This window comes from Pagrus major, chromosome 20 (assembly GCF_040436345.1).
Source record: "Pagrus major chromosome 20, Pma_NU_1.0".
Taxonomy (NCBI): domain Eukaryota; kingdom Metazoa; phylum Chordata; class Actinopteri; order Spariformes; family Sparidae; genus Pagrus; species Pagrus major.
In genome coordinates, this window is record NC_133234.1 from 12,744,381 (window position 1) to 12,768,849 (window position 24,469).

General features: G+C 42.4%; 2 protein-coding genes across 2 annotated transcripts; one reads left to right on the forward strand and one right to left on the reverse strand.

The window, feature by feature from the left end:
• The first annotated feature begins 169 nt into the window (after positions 1-169).
• Positions 170-8,768, forward strand: ccdc78 (coiled-coil domain containing 78). The gene is made up of 16 exons (XM_073490192.1): positions 170-241; positions 508-639; positions 727-813; positions 931-1,287; positions 2,203-2,253; positions 2,373-2,461; positions 2,739-2,817; positions 2,944-3,069; positions 3,164-3,360; positions 3,621-3,795; positions 4,529-4,572; positions 4,662-4,743; positions 4,842-4,942; positions 5,024-5,072; positions 8,359-8,464; positions 8,569-8,768. Exons 1-16 carry the CDS (start codon positions 170-172, stop codon positions 8,766-8,768), a joined length of 1,947 nt encoding a protein of 648 aa, XP_073346293.1.
• A 9,172-nt stretch (positions 8,769-17,940) lies between these two features.
• Positions 17,941-23,679, reverse strand: metrn (meteorin, glial cell differentiation regulator). Its single transcript, XM_073489736.1, has 4 exons — positions 23,363-23,679; positions 22,218-22,651; positions 20,514-20,573; positions 17,941-19,759 (listed from the first exon to the last, which is right to left on the reverse strand). Exons 1-4 carry the CDS (start codon positions 23,467-23,469, stop codon positions 19,446-19,448), a joined length of 915 nt encoding a protein of 304 aa, XP_073345837.1. The 5' UTR covers positions 23,470-23,679; the 3' UTR covers positions 17,941-19,445.
• Positions 23,680-24,469: the final 790 nt, after the last annotated feature.

A 24,469-nucleotide genomic window follows, 5' to 3' on the forward strand; every position in this document is an offset into this window, starting at 1 on the left:
GTGCTGCTGTTAAATGAATAAACAATAGTGTTTGGTGGAAAAAATAAAGTATACTCTCAAAAGCAACAAGCCCACAGCACTTGTATCTGTGTTGTTCAGCCATGGCAACAAACTGTTGGTGGATACAGTAGCGTTCATTTAGGAAAGTTAGCCTTGGCAGTGAATAAAGATGGATGCACAAAACCACCAGCCAACTTCAAATGAACTTCAGCAGCGACTTCAAGCTCTGACAGAAGAAAATGTGAGTAAAACATAATAGTCAACATTACAGGCAAGAGTTATACACACTATTCACTCCTGAAAAAGGTCAGTTTTGGCTAGGTAGTTGTTGGTTGGGTCATGAGGTAAGCTAGCTAGCTCAAAGGAAAAGGGGAAATGAACATGAGGTAAGCTAACTACAAACTCAGAGGTGGTTAGCAAAGTTGTCTACAATGTGGGAGCCAACATGGGAGATAATTCAATGTATCTTTGTCATCTCATTGTTAAACAGTGTTTCTGATACTTAAGTTGCAGCTGCGTGACAAAACTGAACGCCTCTTCACCAAAGTGGGCTACCTGGAGAGCAGACTGGGCCAGTTGGCCAGCTCCAGCACAGATCTGTCCTGCAGGCTGGTCCAGAGTGAAGAGGAAAAACTGAAGGTAGAGTTCATTAGATAGAGCATACATGAGCCTTAAGTCCACACATCTGTCCAGTATAGAAACACAGGGACTTGACTTTCCTTTCAGATATCTAAGGAACTTGTGGAAGAGAAAATTCAGACAAATAAGATGAGAGAGCAGTTTGAAGAAGAGATGTTTGAGCTGAAAAATAAGGTGAGGGTTTGCTTGAAATAATATCAAAATGGTAGTGATGGTACATAAAATGCCAATAAAACGCTTCCTTTATCTGAGTATACAGTGTGTGCGCTACACTGTCTTTCCAATTGTTAGATATTGAACCAAGACGGCGTAATAACTGAGCTGGAGATGCAGCGAGACAAGATACTGAGGGAACTCCAGTCAGCTGAGGCTCTTCTGAAAGCAGGAGAGAAGAGCGGCCGAGCCCTGACAGAGGAGAATGCCACACTGAAGAAGAACTACCGAGCTCTGGCTGAGGCCCGTGATAAAGAGCTGGCCCAGAGTGAGGAGCTGGGTGCTGAGCTGCTGGCACTGGCCAAGGCTCAGGATGCCCTCCGTGGGCAGCTAGCGGAGCAGCAGCAGAGTGTGAGGTCAACCACCCAGGGCCTGCAGGGTGAGCTGGACAGGGTGCGGGCCCTGATCAGCCGCATGTCGTTCGATAGAGTCAAGGTGAGACGGTGTATTTATTCATCTTCAGTGTTCAGTGAGTTAAGTTCTTGTGTCTCAGTAGTTCCTGAAACTTTTGGAGGATTTTGAAGTAGTGTTAGTAATAGTGGTATTTTAAAGAAGTTGCCAACACCAAAATGAGTTTTGTTGGCAAATTAAACGTAGATCAAGTTAGTCCCATCTAGGAAGACCAACAGGGAGGACTGTGTAACACAGCACAGATCTTTTGAGTTCGGCAAATCAGCCCCCGCAGTTTGAGCAGCAAATCTTTGGAATTCAGTTCCAAGTTATATAAGAAAGTGCTGCAGCTTCACTGATTTTGGTTTAGCCTTTTATCTACTCAAAACTGGTTGTTATCGTTGTAGTGTTTTAATGTTGCGAAATCTTGTCGTTAAGATTGTTCATTTTGCCGTTGTAGACATTGATTTCATACTATAATGTTAATTATCTCAACAAAGGTATAACATCTTTGTTATCTCTGTCTTCTGCCCAGGGACTACAGATGTAAATGACCTTGCAGCTAACTGAACTGAACTGAACTGAAACACACATATAAATAAATCTCAGATATCTAAAAGAAAAATGTTACAGCAGATCCAACATAAGCAAAACATGTCCTTGTCCATGTATAAAACAAAATGTGTCTCATGAGGACCGTATTTCTCCAAACAGTACATGCCACATGATTTACTGCACCTTTGGGTGCACAAAGACTAACATTTCACACATAATTTTCTGTTATGCTCACTGACAATCCTGGGTGCGCAAGAAATTGAAAGCTTTTTTGGAGGCAATAAAAGGTTTTATTTATAAAACCATTTAATTTAGTTTAAGCTAAATTTCCAATTTGAAATATCATCCTTGCCATTATTTATTTTAAATGCTGGTTACACTTTGATAACATCACTGTATCAACAGCTTGAGGATCTGGCAGCGTTGGACAAGGAGCAAAAAACTTTGGAAAAAACTGTAAGTATATTTGTACAACACATGTATCTCATTGTGGGGATTAGTGTATGTAATATATATGTTTTATGGGCATCAGTAAACTAACTACAGTTATGGTACCTCACTATGCTCTCACATAGCTACTTGGAAACCAAGATGAGATCAAAGACATGCTGGAGAAAATGAAGAACAGCTACGAGGAGCAGCAGGAGAAACTGGAGGAGAAAGTGTGAGGCCCGCTGAATGTTTGTCCTTTACTCGTGCACTGGCTTAATTAAGATGAAACATGATTATCTTTTCATTTCCAGCCAGAGCCATTTTAGGATGTATGTCCCAGTATTCATCCCACACGCATCTGCTCTGTGGTCCCCTCTTTGATTTTTGTTCTGTGCTGTGGCTTCATTCGCTGTGTGTGTGATGTGGTCTCTTTGCTTGCCCTTGTGATGTGGCTGTCTGTGGATTTTGGTCACTGCTGTATTGTGGTTGGGCCTGTGTTTGGTCATCAGGGTTGCAATGGGTAAAGAGCAGCAGGAGAACAAGAGAGCGATCCGTAATAGCCAGCTGGAACTATCAGAGCAGAGCGCGGTGAGTATACTGATTTACAGAACAGCTCTCAAATGATCACTGTTTTTCAGCCTCTGAATTAACGTTCAAATGATTTTAAGTAGCAGTGTGCAAATTCAAGTCATGCTTGTGTTATATCTATCCAAGGTCCTGATGTGCTCTCAGAGCCAAGTGAAGGAGGCAGAACAAGAGAACTCAAAGCTGCAGCTTCAAGTCAAAGAGCTGAATGAGGAATACCGTGCAAGGCTTGTGTGCTATCTGCGGGACATAGCTGTGAGTTGCAGCACTCACACATGCCCAACAGTAAGGTATCTCAAACACAACACCCACCCCTGCTGTAACCTCAGTCTGCATGTCTTTCATTTAGGAGTACATTGATGGACTTGGAGAAGGTAAAGGCCCCTCAGAGACTTCTAAGATGAGGGCGTTTGTGGACAGCATGCTCCAGGATGTTCGCTCCTCCTACAGGGTCAGGGAGGAACAGCTCGCCTCTGCTGCTCGTTCATATAAGAAGAGACTCCAGAAGATCACTATGACTCATCATGCTCTCCTTATTGCGTACAGGTGAGACTTCCTGTGTCTTTAGACTTGAGTTAGTCAAAATTAAATCATATCAATTTTATTTATCTAGCCCAAATCACAATCACATTGCCTCAGTGGGCTTTACATTCTGCACAGTGAACGACACACTGACATACCGTCATACTCCATTGATTGTGTTTGATAAAACTTGGAGGGATAGGGTACCAGCACTGTCATCAAGCACAACATTCCTGTTAAGCCATCATGGTTAACTGGCCACACCATTACATTGTGATCTTTAGGGTTCAAAGGGAGCAGATCTTGGCCAAACCAGAGAACGGTCTTGACCCTGGACCCCCAGAAGCCCATTTCAGCCTGGAGCCCACTGAGCTCAGAGATGAAACGGCGAAGGAGCTCCAGAACCTTCGCCAGGACAAGGCGAGGCTGGAAGCTCAGCTGGAGGCGGCCCGGGAGCAGGTAGCGCCGAAGAAAGATGGCTGCTTTGAAGTAGATTGATCTGCTTTTGTTTTGTCTGGTGCATGTTTGTATTATGTCTGTTGGGATTCTTCTTTGTGTCCATACTTCCCTTTTAAAGCCAAACAGTGTTTGCTTTGTGAGCAGTGAGCTGGAATAATGGCTTCAAAGTTTGTGTCCTGAGGCAACAGAAAACTTTACGGCTGCAGAGGTGGACTGAAGATCATGTAGCAACACTGATGGATGGGCGATTTGCTGCCAACCTTTTTGTCACAGTGATTGGTGCAGCACTGTCAGCAGTTTATGTTTAAGATGTGTTTTTAAAGATATTGTTCTACTTTTTGGGATCAGTAACTCCATTGTTTTTACATTTCTGTTTGTACACGAGTTTAACAAACAAAATATAGTGTTAACATAACATGTTTGTGCTAAGCTAATGCTAAAACATTCATCTTCTCATCTAACTCTTGTCAAGAAAGTGAATAAATGTATTTCCCAACATTTCAAGCTCTTCCTTTAACATTTTTTAGATATGTGTGTGCAGATATATTTCTAGCTAAATGTTGTGCCTCCTCCTCAACGGGAAGAAAAAAATCCTTAGAATTGAACTGAATGAAAGCCTGACCTTCAAATAATGAAATAAATAACTGTTTTTCACTTTTTTGGAGCCAAATCTTGCAACTCAGATTCTGTTTATGTTGTATTGAAGACCTTCACCCCGACTTTTCTGTTCCAGGTGGCTCTCCTCAAAATGCCTGTTCAAAATGTAAGCCATCAGGAGTGAGTGTCATTTCTGTATTTTACCAAATGACAAATGAAGTCAGCTGTGGATTGTGTCGTAAAAATGATGAAATATGTAACTTTATCAGGCCGGCAAAACTGGATCAGATATGCGAGGAATCCTGGTCGGACATACGGAAACAGCTGAGGGAGATCACAGGCTCTACACTGGTAAACAAAACGCTCTCCCATAACATTCAGAACATTCACATTGTCAAATTACGTCCTCAGCTTTTGTTTAAAGAAACATACTATTTTCCGTCACACAGGTGAGCTTTGAGAAGGAGCGTGCCCTCCTCATCACCAGAGCAACAGTTGCAGAGGCGCAGGTGTTAGAGTTGCAGGACTATATCGACAAGCACCTGGGCAGGTCAGGAAGTCACTTGATGTGTAAGTCGTATAAAATTCACTTTCAGAAAGGCATTATATTGAGCTTTACCACTACCTGCAGGTATAAAGAGGAGATCTCACATCTGTGCAGACTGCATGGGATACAGGAGGCTGGGCGCTCCCAAAGTGCTCATTCATCACTCCATTAAGAAAGCCACGAAATCTGAAGCCCAGTCAAATATTACAATGTAATTTTAGAGTACAGTTTTAAGTTTAAACCTAATACTAAATCTGAAAATGAAAACATAGTCCTTTCAGTGTGATCATGCATGAATCTGTGCTTGTAAGCTTGTTTTATTTAAATTAAGGCTTTTAAAGCGGAAACTAATTTTAAACCTGTGTTGTTTTGAGCGTGTGTGTGTGGTGTGCATTTACGCCATCACTAGGTGGTGCTGCTCATACTGCTCTTTTTCTCCATGAAAGGCCCCCAAAGAAAACCGGCCTTGAGAAAAAAATGCCTGGAATGTTTGTAAAGCTTATGTCAATTTCACGAGCTGGGGAGAAGAAAGCGCGGTGACAATGAGGGGTCACCCTGGTGAGAATAATGTCATTACATGTTACCCAGACACGTACACGCCCGTGAATACTTTCCCTATCAATGCCGTGCTGAGAACTGCGGCGCAAACAAGCCAGGCTTTTTCCAGAATGAGGGTTCATATTTATAACCTTAGTGTCGGTGTGAATAGGCATCTATTCCCTTTAAATCCCTTTAACAGTGAAAGGGTCTGCATTTTTTTCTAGCGCGGTTTGGTAGCTGGGTTTCATAGTTTTCATTAGTGTCATAGCTGACATAGGTTTAAAATGAGAAATTCCTTTTAGAATGAATTCAAATGTTTGGTTTAAAAAGGTTTGGTTAAAAAAGAATTGCACGTTTTATGTAAAAAAGAGCAAATGTTGACGCTGAAACACTCTGGGGAATGATGGGAATAGTAGAGGAGATGGAAAGAGTCATACGCATGTCACCCCAATCCTCTTTTCAGGGGGCATGCCAGCCGTGGGAGGAGGGGAGCAGGGGTGTGAAAGTTTGAGAGGAATGGGAAGTGGGATTTTGTTAGTAATGTATTACACTCCCAGGGCCCTGGGAAAAGGGGTGGGGGGTGCTCAGCTTGGGCCCGTGCCAATATAGTCACTGTGCCAAAGCGCTGGGTGCCGGGGACCACTCCTCTCATCGGCAGATCTGTGGGAAAATCAAAACCAGGTTGTTCTTTGCTGCTCTGCCAACAAAGACAGAGGGATGATGTGCCTGCAGAGACCTTTGCAAACTTGTACAAATGAAGTGTACTTTAAACAAAAAGCAAGAAAAGTAGGAGAAATTTTAACATCACAAATGCAAAGAGTGGAGTTGAAGTTGGGTGCACCACAGCTGGTCCCCAAGGCCAAGTGCCAAGTTTTTGGAACAGTTCACTTCTTGGACTGTGAACAACTTTTTATTAAATACCTATGTGGTCACTATTGTGATGCAAATACTGACAATTTGCATCTAATCTAATAGTCTGATTAAATTCAACGAGACTTATAAATGTGGCAACACAAGTTTTAAATCAGGATTTTGCTACCATGCTGAAATGTTGAAGTAAATATTTTTTTTAAAAGTCCTCCAAAAAGGAGTGGTTAATGATAGCATGTGTGGTCGTTCTAATATCTGCTCAGAGTTCAATGAAAGAACCAAAAGATTGTTGCATTTGACAAATTAAACCCAATTAATTAAAAAAAAAACAAGAAAAGAAAAGAAAAGTGAGTTCCCCGATGACTTTTGTCAGACAAAATATAAACACTGTCACTTATCAATGGTATTTATCACCCAAACCCTGAAACCTACATACGATGAATCAGTTCATGTGCAGGACTAGTTGAGTGGTAAAAAATGACATGATCATATTTTACTGAAATGATCTTTCAGATTCGAGCTCACAGAAAGTGGAGGAAACTTTTATTCTTCAGTTGCAGGGTTTTGAATAAAACGCACTGTACTTAAGTCTCTTTTACACGTGCATTGCTAGCTAACCTGAAATTGTCCATTGCCTGGAGGAGCTGTATGCGTAAATGTAAATGTCTAAATTAGTCGGCCAGGACTTTACCCTGCCAGCTCCCTTGTACAAAGTCCCATTGAGCATTGACGTGTGAATAGAGCATGTTGCTGTCCGGAGAATTCTCAATGAGCAAGTGGGTGTGTTGACGTCTAGCTGCTTCATACTCTTTTCTGCTTGTCTCGATATGGATTTCCTCTCTTTCATTGATATTGCGGTTACGTCCGAAAAATTAAATTAATAATTAGTAAAAGGTTAAACATTGATGCATAGTTCAATATAAGTGCCATCTTCTACCATTACATAAGTCACGCATCAGTTTGCAACTGACCCTCTAATAGCTAAAATTGAAAACATAAATATGATCATTACTTCTGTTATTTAGTATTTACTATTTATACAGCCATATTTCATGAGAAAGAATGCTGTATAAATTAGAGTTCTGTATCATATTGCAATGTTACTGTGAAATTGCCATTTATTGACTTTGACCTTCAGTATAATGCAGTCTGCACCTAAATATATGTCAGTACAATGCCCTGCTTCCCTGTTGATGCTACACGCTGCTTCTCAACACAGGGGGAGAGCTGACGGTCATCTACTGCGGTTAATACACTGACTAGTAATAAGTACCTCTCACAACCCCACATCAGAAGACCCAAACTATCACTTTAATTTGAGCTGTATTGCAATATATTCTGTAATATTGCGCGGATCTCCACCTCAACTATCAAAATGTTTCTTAACAGTTTCATGTCATGTTATATTATATATCATGTCATTTTTACATAAGCTTCCCATGTATGCGTTCATGTCAGGCTTTCATCGCAGCAAAGATTATTTATTAGAAATGTAAGGATGTGTACATGTTGACATAAAACTCCCTGACAAAGGCTTGATGTTGAAACATTTGTTTTAATGGCCGTGCCACGACAGTGATGGCATTTACATTTTTAAAAAGAGAGTTGCTTGGAATTTTCTTGTGATCTGTATGTAAAAACTATTTATTTTCCTTATTTTCTGTCCTTTTGGTCTGTTGCAAAACCTGATATCTGTTTTTGTCACCTAAAATAAAATAACTGCATGTCATTTTTTAAATCCAAACTAATGTTTTGTGTTAATCATTTGGGAATTGAAAACTTTCACCTACACAATACAGTGTTATTCTTGTCTGATAACACAGTAAAAGACCAAAAAAAGTAATAATACTTTGTTCTCATTACAAAAATAGGTTTAACGAGGGTACTAAAGACATTAGCATTCTGCTATATGTTCAGTCATCGTCCTGCAAAACCCTGACCTCATCAACTTTACAACTGTGAGTAAACTCCGTGATGCTTGTTCACTTTCTCTACTCTGTTCTGTTTAGGTGATGCTCCAGGCCCAGATTTGTTCTGTGGCCAACACAGTGGGAAAGGGGTTGGATGAATGTGTCGTTCTGAGGATGGGAAGCAGGGTGGAGCGATACAGAGGAAGTACCTCACATGGCCTGCGATGGGCCGCTCGTCAAGAGGCCCTTTGTTTTAGGAGGTTAATGCCTAATTGATACAGGCTTAATGAGAGCGGCCTGTGTGTGCAGAGTGTGTGAGCCGGGGGCTGGACGGCCCTGCCATAATTGGAACGGACAAGCCTTGTGTGGAGGAGTGCACAGGGAAGGGATTTATGGGAACGCAAGGAAAGGAGAGGGAGAGTGGGAACGAGGAAGAAAAGGTGACAATGAGTACGAGGAATGCAGGGAAAGGAATCCAGTGTGATAGTGAGAGTATTGCAAGATCATGAGAAAGAGATGTGGTGACAATAGAAAAGTGTGCATTAAGTTCAACCAGGCCGTTCCTATGGATGTTTAGTTAATGCTTATTCAAGTTTTATAGGTTGTTTCTTGAATTTTCCCATGATACTAAATTGTTAATTTTAAAGTTGCTGCAGATTTTATGAGCAGTAAACCAATGAGACGATGAGCTGAATTCTATTTTTATGGTCGACTTTGGCTAATTAATGCAAAAATGCCAGCATAAACTCTGTAACTGTCTATTTTCTTAGACACCTGTCTTTTCTTTTCTGATGAGCTGTCTTTTCGACCCCCTCCTTCAGTCTGACAGTCTCAGACTATTCATGCAAGAGTCCCCAGCTCCCCTCCAGACAAGCTTTCAGTATGAAGGCTGGAGAGGCATTAAGAGGGAGGAGGGAGGGGCAGGAGAGGGGAGCACAGAAGAACCGTACACTTCAGAAAACCTTGAAGAATTAGGACTGAAAGCTATGGAGATTCTGGGTGGCTAAGAAAGAGGGTAAAAAAAAAAAGAATGAAAAGACGAAAAAATAAAGGGGGTCAGTGTGCATAATTACAAAAGATGAGAGGGGAAACAATGAGAAATGGATTTTTGGAAGTGAGGCTTACACAGAACGAGCTGCAAAGAGACAAATTGAAAGGTCTGAAATGAGAAATGTTGAGGAAAGACAGAATATAGGGTGAGAAAAGGGAGGAGGAAGAGTTACAGTAAGGGTGAGAAGGACAGGGGAGGGAGGCAGCTTCATGAACAAGAGCGAGTGAGAATGAGGCTGAGTGTCGATGAGGGAAGGAGAGAGGGACAGACCCTCTGTTTTCCCACACTCGGTCGGTTCCCACAGCGGACCTGGCTAATCCCTGTCTTAATTGGGGGAGAATTCCAGCGCACATGTTCCCCTGGAATGAGCGTAGAGCGCAGGGAGAGCAAGGCTCGGGAGCTTCTGACACATCAGACAGGCCACAGCGGCTGGGCTGATGCACAATGTGTGAGTGCACTTTGTTGGAATATAAACATGCCGCCCGACTGTCAGCACGTCTGGCGCATAAATGGCTTCACAAGTTTCTCTGTTTCTTTTTCTCTACACTCATTACAACATGAAAAGTGCTCTTAGCAGCTACTTCACATTACTTAGTTGTAATGCACCATGTGAGAAGTATGTAACTTTAAAGCTTCATTTCATTAATGTTACAAGAAAGAAAGAGAAAAAAACCTAAATCACAAGCACATTTTTAAACGGTCAGTTCACCCAAATTGCAAGAAGACATGTTTATCCCCTTACCACTAGTTCAGTCTAGCCATGAACAGTTTTGTTCTCAAGATTTTTGATGGTATTCAATCAGATATCAGTGAACAGTTTTGCTTATGGTACAAGATAACATTTAGATAATATTTATTTATATTAAGTTTGTGGATTATTATTTACTTATAATTTATTAAAATATTTTAATTGGGACTACAGGAAAGACCGGACAACGACAGATAGAGAAAGCTGGTGAACATAGTAGAGCATTTAGTAGCTAAAGAGCCGGTAGTTGCTATTGAATCATCCTCGTTAAGTTTTCACAAGTTTCACAGTGCTGCACGGCAGCCATATCTGGTGACAAATCTTCCCCGAAGCTGCGTTTTGCAGAAGGAAAAATGCAATGAGATACTAGTAACATAACAAAACCACTGTGAGTGGCAGTTTCGTCCTGCCTACCTCTTTCCTTAATAAACAATTTGAACAATAGGCACAGTGCAATATGTCTCAGAGGATGTAACTCAACACCACTTCTCTGAGGAGAAAGAGGTGGGTGGCAGGTAGCAGGACAAGAACTGAACTGATCTGCTAGGGAGGTTTCTCCCCTTTGTGTAGACAATCAGACAGGTTTAGGTAGAGAACAGTAATCCTGGTGGTTAATTGGTGGGGTTTGGAGAGCCTATCTGTACACAGGTGTGTTTCCTTGTAATGAGTCGACTCTCAGGCCGGGGTTTAGTATCCAGAGGGCTGATGTCAGCACCATGAGGAAGCAACACACAATTCAAGTGTCATTGTTTAATAAAGAGTTCTGTTGACAGATGAGGAAATGTAGAGACATGCAAGTTACCGTCAGGAAATGATCATGTGATATTTAATACTTTAAAAAAAAGTTTGTAGCCATGGTAGCAGCTAGCTCTGAGGATGGCAATGCTGGTCTGTAACACAGTCCACCACTTTGGTTTAAACCAAAATATCTCATCAGTTATTGGAAAGGTTCCACAGACATTCATGGTCTCCAAAGGTTAAACCCCACTGACTTTGGGGTTCTCCTGCCATTTCCTCCAACACCACCATGAGGTTGATATTTTTTGCTTTTAAATACATTTTTTGACTATATGACACATTACCATGGAATTTGTACAGGTAACCATGGTGCCCAGAGGATGAACCATCATGACTTTGGTGATTTTTCATCTAGTGCTACCTGCAGATCTAAGTTTTTACTTCCAGTGGAACATCTCACCATCTACGTGATGGATAGGGAACGATTTTACCCAGACATTCATGTGTTCACTGCCGAGGAATCCTATTGGCTTTGGTAATCACCTGACCTTTCCTCTAGCGCCATCTTGAGGTTCACATTTTTGTTTTTTAATGAGTTGCTCTACAACTATTTTGATGATTCATGTCCCCCTCACGTTACATCATAGTAAATTTGGTAAATTCAGCGCTACTATCAAAATTTATATTAATCCAATACCTTGATTTACCACCAAATACCTACAGAACAAATCACTTTTCAATCAGCCGTAGATGCACTTTGAGTTCAATGATAATTAGCACGTTAGCCTGCTAATATGCTAAACTACAATGGTTAATTTGATAAACATTATACCTGCTAAACATCAGCATGTTGGTCAGCATTGTCATTGTGTGCGTCTTCTCTCTTCTTCTGCCATGTGAGCCTGTTTCCTTATCCTGCCACAGTGAATGTCTCCAAGTGGCCTTCTTAGAGTATGATGTCAGTGTTTGGAGCTTTTTGTGGTTGTACCCCCTGCAGGCGATGTCAGCCCCAGGATACGGCGAGGGGATGGCAGCTGTGTTCAGCTCAAACGGAGGAGTAGCGAGCGGGCCTTCGTTGGAGGGGGTCGCAATTCATTCCCTCTGTCTTTCCTTACAATACTTTTTTTTGGCGGGAAAGCACCAAAGACGCTTGTTTGACCCAACTTGTGTTTCTTTGCGGGACCCCCTCCCTGAGAAAAGTGTCGCCCGCCTCCACACTCATACACCATGTCCACCCTGTCTTGATTGATTTTCAGTGCGCATTTTGGAAGGGATTACAGCCATCTGCAGGCTCTTGAGGAACAAAGGGGGCTCCTCGCTCTCCTCCCTTCAGTACTTCAGAGGGATAACATGGCCAGATAAACATGCTCTTGCACCGCTATACACTTGTTCTCCATTCGGCTTTGACCTCTCAACCCACCCAAACTGCCCACTCTACTTTAAAGCTGACCACATTATTCTCCCCTACCCTCACTCTGCTCGGTGAATAGAGGCTGCCCATCAGTTTTTGAAAAGTGCCTCGACAGAAAGACCAACATGAGCCAGTGCCTGATAAAAATGATTGCACTCATACGCCATCAAAATAGAGGCAGGTCATGGTGCCTGTTGATTGGTTACCGCTTGCATTTTTTCCTGGCCTGATAATAAGACGTGCATAGCGAGTTAGCATGTTCTCAGACGTGAACATTCACAGTTTCCATTTGGGAATCATCGCTCCCAGCTGTGCAAGGGTGTTATGGGAACCAGAAGTTGTCAGCTGGGAATCTGGGATGCCAAAGTGTGGTCATGGACTTCGGGCTCACTGTCAGCTGGTGCTGAGCTGACGGAGGGGCAGCAGGATGTACAGCCACTGAGTCACAGAGGGAGGCGGACAGACCACTTGGCGTAATGTCTGGTTGCGGTGGGTTGGATTACCAGTATGCCAACATAATTAGTTTATGTGGAAAATAAAGCCTGATGAAATCCACAGCTGTTGTTAATCACTTCCCAGCAAACACTGAGATGTTTAATGACCAATCTTTGAAAGTCCAATCGAAACAGTTCATAGGTATTTCCAAATTGAAAGTTGTGATAACAATACTGTCTGTCCGCTGGATGTCCATCCAATTAAGTTATGTTACCACGAACAGGCTTACTCAGTTAAAGTTTATGTACACAGTGTGCATTCAGCAGCTTTATTCCACATTAAAACTTAAAGCAGAAATAGACAACTTTTCAACTTTCCCCCCTCCCAATGTTCCCGAGGTATTATTGTTGGCACAACTGTCGCAAACACAGCGTTAGCAGCCTGGTTGCTGTTCAAAGCCAAAAACCAAACCAAAAAAGAAGCCCAATTTGACCTGGGAGTCCCAATCTCAGTGCTGTGAAGGCATAGTAAAACACTACAACAGTAGGTTTTGTTACTTACTGATCTGGTAGAAAGAATGTCGGTTTTAAACCGTCTTGAATCCAGCTAGTCACAGGAAACACATCGCTTTCCATTGAGTGAATGCCTGTCCATTCCACTTGTTTTACCTCAGTTTCTATCACTCTCCCTCTTCGCAGTCTTTTGCAGTGTAGTTTCCACAGTTATTCCAGTTGTTCCATCATTACCTGGGCCGAATAGCACAGTGAAAGCGATGTTTATAGGGAACTGATCTGTATGCAGATGGTGTCATTTTCTACAGCTTTTACTCACAATTACTTTAGAATGGTAAGTAAAGGCAAATAAGTTGTCTATTACCAGATTAAAATAATAAGTCTAGAGATAATAAGTGAACAGTGACTCATATGGGACATAAACCCCAGTCTATTGGGTGATTGTTCTGTTCTTGACTCAATCATACATCCACAACCTCCTCACAACTTAGACCTTGTCACTCTTTATACTACATCACGTGACTTTCTGGCAGAAAGCCCTGAAGTTAAACCTCTCCTATGTGCGATCAGACACAGCTTGGATAAAGACGTTAGTCTCTTACCAACACCAAGCTTAAAACGATGAGACAAGAATATAATATACATGTAGATATACACAAATGGCATTAACATGTTTTTATATATTTTTAAAAAAGTCTTTCTACAAGGACTGGAAATCACAGGCTGGGTGTCTGATCACAGCCACATCAATTTTGGCCAATTTTCTTGTTAAGTAAACTTTCAAAAGATGTCCTGTAAGTGGTGATGCAAAATCCTGTTTGAGCGTGCTGTTCTGAGTATACAGCCATACAGTCATACAGTCTCATGCTTGATCGGAAAAAATGCCCTGAAGGATTGTTGCGTCTCCTCTAGAAGTATTTGAGGGGCAGTTGAAATACTGAACACCATTCTCTGTCTCAACTGCCACTGAGGAACAAGAGTGAATCACTGGAAAAGGAAAGCCACAGAGGGCTACAGAGATTTAGTCATTTAGAAACCTCAAGTGTCTTTTGGCACAAGGAGACAGATTCTATCAAGTGCGTGTCAGAGCATCGCAACCACTGTTTTGGAGCCACAGCAACACAGCAGCCAGCAGCTGTGCACCAAGCTGTGGGAAAGATTAGACGATGTACCGATGGAAAAGACGGGTGCACCAGAAAGAGATGCAGGTGAAGGATAAAGTGTGAGAAAGTCTATTACGTACTGAGAGAGATCAGGCTAGAGACCAGGAATGAAAAGGAATTAGTAGATTACCTCTGCTAGAGGGTATTGGTAGCTTTTTATGAAACTGAAGATAGCTAACTGATATTCCCGCTGTTACACAACAGAAAGGTGAGAGAAGATGGATTCAGATTTGACCCTAACCCAACAGTAACCATTGTGTCACATGTACAGTACGTATGTCTGATTTGACTGTGATTTTCTGTATAAGATTTCCAAGTATATGGACAGAGCCAATGCAGAGCAGTCTTAAACTTGCATTCTTTCTAATGGCCAGCAGGGGACAACTACACTGGTTTCAAAAAGGGGTACGATTGTGAAGGTTATGAGAAAATGACCCTACCTCTCACTTGATTTATCACCTCAGTAAAAAGATTCCTAATGAGTTTATCGATAGTTTCACGTCTTTTTCAATACAGCACGCTGTTCAATTTGTAAATACTCGTCCAATTTATAATAAAAAAAAGCAGGGCATGGGATTTACAAGTCGCTACCGTGGTGTGTTCTCGTATTTCCAGTCAGATCCAATCAGGATATCCTCCCAGCTCCACCTCTACACCAGTGACATTTGCTTTTTATCGGACATGTTCTCGATTAGAAGTGGCTATATTAACGAGAGTGGCGTGAAAAATAGTCGACAAATGCTGCTTTGTCATAACGGTTTGTACGTCTCCAGTCCTAAGTCATTCGGTCATCCTTTTTGAATGATAATTACAGACTACCGCCATCTGGTGGTAAGGAGAGTTACTTCCTCTGCAGCAAGCGCAGAGCATATGAGCTAGTTGGCAGTCAGATATAGTCTTTGTGGTGTGTTATACTGCATTTTTTTTTTGCTAGTTCTTTAGATGTCGGTGTAGTGTGTACGGGCCCTAAGGCCCAGAGGAACCGAAATGGTGACAGCTGTCATGCCAAACGGCTTCAGAACTGTAGTCCACAATCCAATGGGTGATATCATGGTGAGTTTACATTGGTTATATTAAGATAATTACCTAACCAGCTGTTGGTGGTGGCAAATGATTCTGTAAAGTCATACAGATAGAGTGAAAATGTAAGTTTTTGCAATTCTGCAGATGGTATTTTACATTGTCAAACAAAGTAAAATGTATTTATTTTTAAGGAGATGGACAAACACACCAATTTACTGCAACATCTTCATTGCCTGGAGATTATTGACCTTGGAAAGTTAAAAATGGGAGCATCCTCAATTCTGTGACATCTGTGCAAATGCCATTCACTGAGGAATTTCTTGAGACATGATTAAAAGCTCCGGAGCTGTATCCGACCTTGTGGTGAGACTGTGTTAAAAGCTGTTTCTAAGGATAAGGAAGTGCAATATTTAGGGAAAAAACCCCAACACAGGAAAACCACAATGAATACATGTAGATAAGTACTATATCTGGGTTTAGAATTTCCTTGGCTGACTTTTATATAGCTGGATAACAGGGTGATTTTCTTCTGGAAACACAGGACCTATGTGCTGGGTGGAGTGTTGTTGTGCTGGACTGTAAGGGAGTGTCCAGGAGCACTTTGCCCCCTGTCTTTGCTCTCATCTCTGGAGCTTTGTCTCCGGCCACTTTCCTCAGATTCCCCCAGGGGCCGACGGAAGTCCACACCCAACAACTCTCTCCCGTTGCTTTGGATTCCCCTTTCCTAAGTGCTTCCCGCCCTGGCGTGTCCATACCTCACCTCAGTAGCCGCACAACAGGACAGAATAAAGAGAGGAGGGGGGTGAAGGAAGGTTTATTGTGTGTCTGCAGCATTCTGCAAAATAAGTGGAAATCCCTCAGCATCAAAGGAGTGTGTGTACAATATAATCATAAGTTAGATGAAAACAATCGGACTGGTTAAAGAACATTTTGCTGATGTAATACCTACGCACTATTACTCTTTTTGAATGCAGGGCTTTTAGTGGAGTACATTCATAGTGTGGTAATGATACTTTTACTTGAGTTAAGGGTCTGAATACTCCTTTTCCATGGGCAAAATCTGGTATTTAGCAAGTACAGAACAACACTGTGCCACTGTGTCATTCTGGCTACACTGACATAACCAGTGATGGAATGTAACTACTCACACTTACTCAGGTACTATCCTTAAATACAACTAAGAGGTACTTGTACTTGAGTATTAAAATTTTTTTGCCACTTCATACTTCCACTCCACTACATTTGGAGGCAAATGTTGTACTTTTTACTCTACTACATTTATTAGATTACTTATGTTACTGATTATTTTAAATTCACTTTTACCAAAGTAATATTTTAACACAAAATCTTTAATTTTACTGAAGTATGTCTTTTGGGTACTTTTTACAACACTGGACATGAATACTGCAGTTTTAGGGTGCTCAAGCCGGGGTCACAAAGAAGTGACAACAATGCAGGAAGTTGAGCTTTGTCAGAATGTCACATGATGTATTAGTTGAGGGAGTTTAATTTGAGTGCTCTTTGTTTTGGCTTATCAGGCCTGCAGCAGTAACCTCAGATGGACTGGAGGGGAGGGGGTAGGGGAGTGTGTGTGTTTGTGTGCGGGGCCGTGCAGCTCGGGGCCCCCAGCTACGGGATGTTTTAAAGGTGCACTGAGGCAGTAAATAGCTGGGGAGGTTGGAGGTTCACTCACATGAACTACTGATGCAGTGGCAAACCAGTGTCAGGGTTTCTATGGGAGATAGCTCCCCAGACACGGGAGGCATGTCGAGCTTTTGTGATTTTTTTTTTCTCCATTCGACATAAACACCATGTTAATTCCCCCAGCTGCTGTTATTCAACCGGATTTACTGCGTGTAGTAAATCTGAGATTTTACTGAGGTGTGTGCAATGCATGTTTCTGCAGAATTTTGCCAAGAGGAGAAACAGGTGGCAAATTTATCATAGAGGTTCAGTAATATGGGTGATTCTGTGTTATCTACCATGCAGCTCCCCCAAAATTTACTGCCATCAGCCATGCCAGGTAACAGATATGCTCTGTGCTGCTGTAGATCAAATCTAAGTAGAGGTAGAAAACGAACTTTGGCTCCAGGCTGAAGGTCTAAGTGGAAAAGAGGTTTGGTTTGATTGTGTCCTCGTGCTCAGGATGAAGGGAGCGACTGTGTGGCACCTCAGCTCAGCCGAGTCTGCCACGCCGCTCCCTTAATAGCAATTTATTGCTTCCTGAATCCTGAAAATGGGAGGCCGAGGACAACAGAATTCCAACCTCTGTTTTCTACCTACTTTCCCCGTCCAAACAACCTCAGGGTCCTAAACACTCCCTAAATCTCTCCGCCTTTTAGGCCCCTCGCTCGCTCAGGCCTGCCATTTGTTCAGAGCTTTCAGGGATCTGATTCATGGGCACTTGAAGTGACTTATGTCTGAGAAAAGTTTACCATGCTAGAAACCTTTGGACCCAAATGCTATAAGGTGGGTTAAACGGCGATAGTGCTCATAAATTATTGATGCAACTGCTTTATGTTTGTGGAGCATGAAATGACCAGAGAATGAGTTCAAAGTGAGAACATGAGAAAATAAATACATCCAAAAACATCAAGGGGTGTTTTTCTCACAGTGTATTTTAATAACACAGACAAACATAAAAATAATCCACAATACTGACACATTGTTGTTTTTTCCACAGACTTTTTTCCTCTTTCTAGAATTTCTTATTAACATATTTACATTCACATTGACGCTGACACGATTTCACATATAAAAAATAACAAACAGCAAAATGGCAGTGTAAGCATTTAAGACATACCGCTTCAGCACATCACGGCAATTTGGTATAAACCCCCTCCGCTTGTTGATATAGTGCACATCAGAACAGAATTTTACACATTAAATGCATATGTTGTGTTGCTCTTGAGCTAGCCAAGTCCAGTTTGATAGCTTGTTTTTCCACCAAAAGCTGGTTAGAAGACTTTATATCATATAATAACACTGGACTTCAGTTCTGAGTGGCTGTTGTCACCAGTTGTATGAACATTGCTGAGTATATACAGGTGAATATCTTGTATAACACATCATAAAATAGCTTCTTGGTTTGATCTTCTTCTTGTGTGTGATAATAATACGACAACAACAAAACTTAGAACTGCTTTGGCAATCCACCCCGACACAATCTTTTAAATAATTATCTTTAAAGTCCAATTAAAATTACAATTTTGCATCGTACACCTTAAAAAAGAAAAAATGCCTAAAAGCCTGCATCTCCTTACAGAAGCAAAAAAATCTCAGAGTTGGCTAAAATGTGAAAGTGCTCTCAGCACTAGTTTGAGCTGTGAAACCTGCTCAGGTAACCTCAGATTTGTGTTTCTACTGTACGTGCTCACATTATCTGTACATATATTAAATTCTCAATTGCTCCACTATGCTACATATAGTTGCTTTTTATTTGGTTTTCAGTGCTTGCAGCATCACACTTTCCAGATCATTCCCTTTCCTTTATCAGTGCAAATATATATTTTTTTAACATCACCTTTTGTGAGGACTTTTTATTAATAATCTCCTTAATAATAGTAACACTGAGGATGACCCCTGTACAGCCAGCAAAACATCACTTTCCTGTGGCCAAAAGGTGCCTGAAGTGTATCCTCGGTGGGATTCCACTAATAGGCGGTAAGCTTTCGATAGAACTTTTAATAAATTTTCCTGAGTTTCCTCGCAGTGACTCTCAATAGGCCTGAATTAATGGCTTCACTTTATTTATCCCAAATGGAAAGCTTTTCAATAGATTTTCTCTGAACCAGCATAATGGCATCACCGTTTGTATAACCTGTCCAATGCCAAATGCTTATTAACATTTCAACCACGTCCCTCGTGTCACAACTCCACCTGGTTCTTTCTGACCCGGTGACTGCATATTGCACTGAAATGGAGTTGGGAGAAGTCCATTTCACTCCTCAGTCCTTTGGGAAGACGATATCCGTCGATGGCACCCTGGCTACATCGGCCAACAGTTACACACTGTGGCTTCTTCCGAAACATGGGCTGAGTTTGGCCTGGCTTTCAGTACGGACTCGACTCTGAGCGGTAGACAAGCTGCTGCAGAGTTTGTAGCTCAGTCTACAGGCAGTTCGCAGGGTATCTGCTGGGCTGCTTTGGCTATAGTGTACGCCCGCTGGAAGTCCTTGTAGCGGGGAGCGCAGCCCAACCAGGCCTCCCCGAAGTGGACCCGGCCGGTGAAGAGGAAGCTGCCTGGCCCCGGTTTGACGCCACACTGCAGCAGAGTTCTGACCTCACCACGACTGGCCACGCGACTGTTGCCGGTGAACAGGGCGTACTTCTGACGAAACACCCGGGTGGCGCTGACCTTGATCACCGCTGCGCGGAGGTTGTCGTCTTCCACCACTGATCGGATGTTACCTCGAACGACTGTGGATAAACAGGACATTCAGGTTAACTTCTGAGATTATTTTACAATTATTAACTTGAATTTTGTTAGCTTATATAGCTCAGTTAGCCGTTCAGCTAGTGGTCCGTGCAATTAGCTTGGAGCACCGAGATGCTGATTGGTTTACATGCTAATTTCAGTAGATATCTCCATAACATAATATTTCTTTACATTCTGATACTAATTTTTGTCAATTTTTGAATGTTTTCAACTAAAATTCTTACATATTGCATATTAAAAATGTTTTGCTGTATGTCGTCCTATTTTAGCTAGAGGTGCAACTCTTTACGGGGCTACCATGTTATGGTAAAATCCGTACAAGGCCTCTGGCCCGCTCACTAATCCCTCTAACTTTTGTTGCCATCTGAACTTTCCTCAGTGCCATTACAGCTCAATCAGGGGCCTGCAGATTAGTCCACTGCCTCTTCTTGAGGGGGGTGGTGTTTGGATTAGTCCACTACAGTGCCTCCATTAGGGATTCCTATGTGTGGGTTGGGGGTGCAGAGATTTGCTGTTTCACCTTTAACCTTTGCACTTTTAAAAGGAGAGGATTTGGAGGCACCGAGGTGCTCTGACTTTAAATTGATTCGACACAAACGATTTGTACAAGAAGTCATTACGTTCCAGTACTTTTAGCTATTTGTTGGCTGGTGTAATGTCTTAATCTTGAGACATGAATTAGAGTGGTTTTTTTTTACTGGTTTTATCTCCAACTTGTTATTTAAGGAAACTTACCAAAGTCACTGGTGCAAACAGCCATCAGAATCTCAGTGTTGTTGCAGGGTCTGCAGGCATCTGGAGAGACAACAAGGGGAGGAAATGGGAAGAAAAGAGAGGCAGAGTCAGTTGGTGACCTCATGTAACTCTCTAAACTGTTCGAAAACACCTATATGCTAATACTTTAACTGAGCCTCTGGAAATCAAAGACCTCATTTCCAGATCACATGCACAGGAATGTGAGATGTGAATCCGGACCTAAAACTCTGTGCAAAGACGGGCAACAAAAGGAGAGACCAACCACTGCGTTCTAACAGACAGCTGCTACTTTTACAGTTGACGGAGGGGAACCGGTGGAGCTTTAAGGTGCGAGGCTCTTCCACCCCAGACGATTTAAAGGCCGAATGAAACTTCCCCCCTTAAAGCCTTTCAGGGTGTCTACAGTCACACCTCATCAAAAGCCTGCTAGACAGGGGCCAAGGACAGGGAAAGGGGGTGGACTTCAAAGATTTTGCTTTAAAGGACCGTAATCCCACTTCTCAGAAAATACTCCCCTTTCTTTCTGCTGAGGCTTGACAACTTTTCTGAAAAAACTGGAAAACATTAAATCACAGGGCAACTTTCTAAAACTTGTATCAGGATTTTAAACCAAGCCAGCAAAGCGGTCCATCTGCATTAACTGAACTGTGGGTAATAAAGAGAAAAAAAAGGCTCCTGGCATTTTTTAAAGTTCTCCTTGTGGTTCTTTGGAGGCCCCTTGCCCACCCCACACATTCTCCTCTTTAGTGAAAACCTCTTGATAAATGAGATTCCTTCCTCTCTAGTCCGCAGCAAACCCCCTTCCAAACCTAATCAGTGTGTGTGTGTGTGGGAGAGAGAGATGTAGGAGGGAGGGGGGTGTATACTCCTACAGACAAGTCTCCCCACAGAGAGGCAGCTCAACAAAAGAGAAGAGCATCTCAGCTGGGCAGAGGCCTCCCTGTCGCCTAGGCGACGGCAGTAATCCCAGAATACTCATGCGGCACCCATTCAAAGGGCTCTGGACTCTGGAGAAAGCCCCACATACTGTGCTTTTGTGCCCCCCCCCTCCTCCTCCTCGTCCTCCCTACTCTTGGGCTCCCCCTCTCCTGCTCCTAACCAGCACGCCTCTGGGGAAAGTTTGGCCACTTCCTCCTCTCTGCACTCTGCATAGGCTGTGGAAAGTCCAAGCAGCCCACAGAGGCCTGGTATGAATTATGAATCATCCACAGGGCGGATTTTACGGTGTATAATATCATCAGCAGTGGGTTGAAAGTTGCATCTCCCAAACTTTTCAGGAAGGGAAAAAAGAAGTTCGACCACGGTTTAGTGGTTTATATTAAAGAGTTCTTGTGATTGAAAGGACAGCAACAGATACAGATACTGTTGTATCCCGGTAGAAACAGAGTGAGCTGAGAATTAAAGGGGCACTACGTAGAAATTCAAACTCAGAATTTTAATATTTAATATATTACTGAGGTAATAATACAAACTCATAAATACTTATTTTTTCCATAACTGAATAAACAAGCTGTTCTTTTCTTTCGCTTCTGATTACATAGTGCACCTTTAAGCTTTAAAACTGGCCAAAAGTTCTTCCTTAATTCCTGTGTTCACGATTTTATGACAAAAAAATGTCAAATTGAAGTAAAAGACTCCAACACTCAAACCAACATGGCCGCCTCCATCCTCTCACTGACTCACCTTCACTGCTGATGGGGTTGGAGTCCAGCGACAGACGGGCGGTCCAGTCCCCTCTCAGCTCATAGCGGAAGGATGCGATCCTCCTGCTGATGTCCTGATGAGGTGTCGCCTGCAGGAAGAGAGCCACCCTCTCCCCAGGTAGACGGCTGAAGCAGCGAACCCTCGGCGGTGGAGAGGACTCCAGGCGGTCCCCAACCAGGAGCTCCAGGACCCCGTCTCTCTCCAGGTACAGCTGGGCTCCGTGGAACTGCTCCGAGGGCTTGACGCAGGCCGTGATGAGGCCCGAGCTGCTGCCGCCCGGTCCCACCGCCACAGAGGGCAGGCGAGGTGACAGGCTGAGGCGCAGGGCCCCTTTGGGATAGAGCCAGTCCAGTGTGCCCTCAGAGCAGTGGAGGGAGATCTGCTCCACGCTGCCCTGCTGCTGGGACAAACCACTGTGAGGAGGAAATAAAAGGGAGGAAGACAAGGTTATTTAAAGGTTCATATAATATTTTTTCAGGCAAGAATTTGGGCTTAAAATCTGGTGCATGCCTTAAACATCTACAGGATGGATGAACCCAATGTGAGCCCTTCTAATGGGCAGATTGAACTAAACTTTTAGGGTAAGAGATGAGTACAAAACAAAATTTCATAAAAAGACTTTAAAATCCAGCTTTAGTAAAACTTTAGTAGATCGGGACACTCAGAGAAGGCGCCGCCTACTGGCAGCTTTTTGCAGAGACAGGGGCCAATCATTGCATCTTTAGGGCCAAACTTATAAAAAAAAAAATGAAAGTCCTCTGCAGGTGTTTTAACAGGATATTCAAAATGAAACTATCCTTCACTATCTGCATGCATGCACTGTATGTTTTTCCAACGAGTTTCAGAGTTAATCCTCCAGTCTCCTGCCTGTCTGGACCCCCCATGCCTCCTGCAGACAGCCCGCAGGGACAATCGCAGCAGAGCAGGAGAAACATTTTAATTGCATCGCTAATGGCAAGTCTCAACATGTTGCATCCCAACAAGCACTGTCCTTTACAGAGCGGACACTGGCTCTAAAACAACACGAGCCACCTGTGGCATCTCTGAGCGGCATTTTTGTGAAGCATCTTTTCATTCAGTACGCACAGCACAGATGACACATGATCACATGAATGGACACTTGCCTTCCTCTCCAGCTGCACTGGTCTTCAGAATAGTTTGAAAAAGCCACGTGAAAAATGGCAAAAAGTAAAATCCATATTGCGTTAATCCAAAGTCCAGACGCAGACATTTTTCGACAGCGGGTGATGCGATTTTAAAAAAAAAGAGAGATAATAGATAATTCCAAAAGCTCCGATGCGATAAAACTCCTCTATAAAACAAATGTGAGTCTATCTGAGATAACCTCCATATCTCTGTGTATCCTCTTATCTGACGCGTTAAGATAAGAGAACACCGCTAAACTCTCTCCTCTGCTCTCTGAACTTCTCCGGACTGCTGTGCGTCAGGGGACGCAGAGTCTGAACTTATCCCCCCTCGGAAAAACTTGATGGACCAATCAGAGGCCGAGGAGTGAAACTTTAAACCACTCACACTGAGCGGAGGGGGAGGGACGTCTGACCTGCAGACACAGTAACAGTATGCAACGACAAACCAAGTTTCTATTCACTATTGTCTGACATGTCTGCATAGATACTGATGGACTTAATGAGAAATGAGTTTGGAGATACTTAGTTTGTTTAATTAATTCTGCTCAGGCTCTTTTTCATTTTGATTCTTTTTATCTTAAAAGTGTTATTACTGAATCTGATGCGAGTCTGTTGATTGTAAATACTTTGTAACTTGAAATGTGCTCTATGACTAAAGATTGTTATTTTAAAAACTCTTCAGATATGTTTTAAGAAATAAAAAAATCAGGTACATTTACTCAGGTGCTGTACTTAAATACAATCTTGAAGTACTTGTATTTTGCTTGAGTGATACTTTCCACTGCATTTTAGAGGTTAATATTGCACTTTTTACTTTATTTGATAAATGTAGTTACTGTAGTCACAGTGCATGCTGCATCAGGGGTAGTGCATTTTTAGATTTATTTATTTAATCTGCACTGATTGTTATTATTAGAAAAATCTTGGATAAAGTAATCAGTGTGAGGGAAATTCTCTAATGTCCCTTATTATTTTGATATGTTGTTCTTGCGTATGAAACCTAAGAAATATAGATGCAACATTAATAAGTATGTGGGGTGAAATCTTGTGACAGTCATGTGGTTGCAGGGTATGAATAGATTT

Coding starts and splice junctions, on each gene's coding strand:
- metrn (XM_073489736.1), bottom strand. CDS start 23,469: ATGTCTGCGTCTGGACTTTGGATTAACGCAATATGGATTTTACTTTTT. Junction 22,652..23,362: donor CAGTGCAGCTGGAGAGGAAG/GCAAGTGTCCAT, acceptor TCCTCCTCACAG/TGGTTTGTCCCAGCAGCAGG. Junction 20,574..22,217: donor CAACCCCATCAGCAGTGAAG/GTGAGTCAGTGA, acceptor TTGTCTCTCCAG/ATGCCTGCAGACCCTGCAAC.
- ccdc78 (XM_073490192.1), top strand. CDS start 170: ATGGATGCACAAAACCACCAGCCAACTTCAAATGAACTTCAGCAGCGA. Junction 4,744..4,841: donor AGATCACAGGCTCTACACTG/GTAAACAAAACG, acceptor TCCGTCACACAG/GTGAGCTTTGAGAAGGAGCG. Junction 4,943..5,023: donor ATCGACAAGCACCTGGGCAG/GTCAGGAAGTCA, acceptor CACTACCTGCAG/GTATAAAGAGGAGATCTCAC.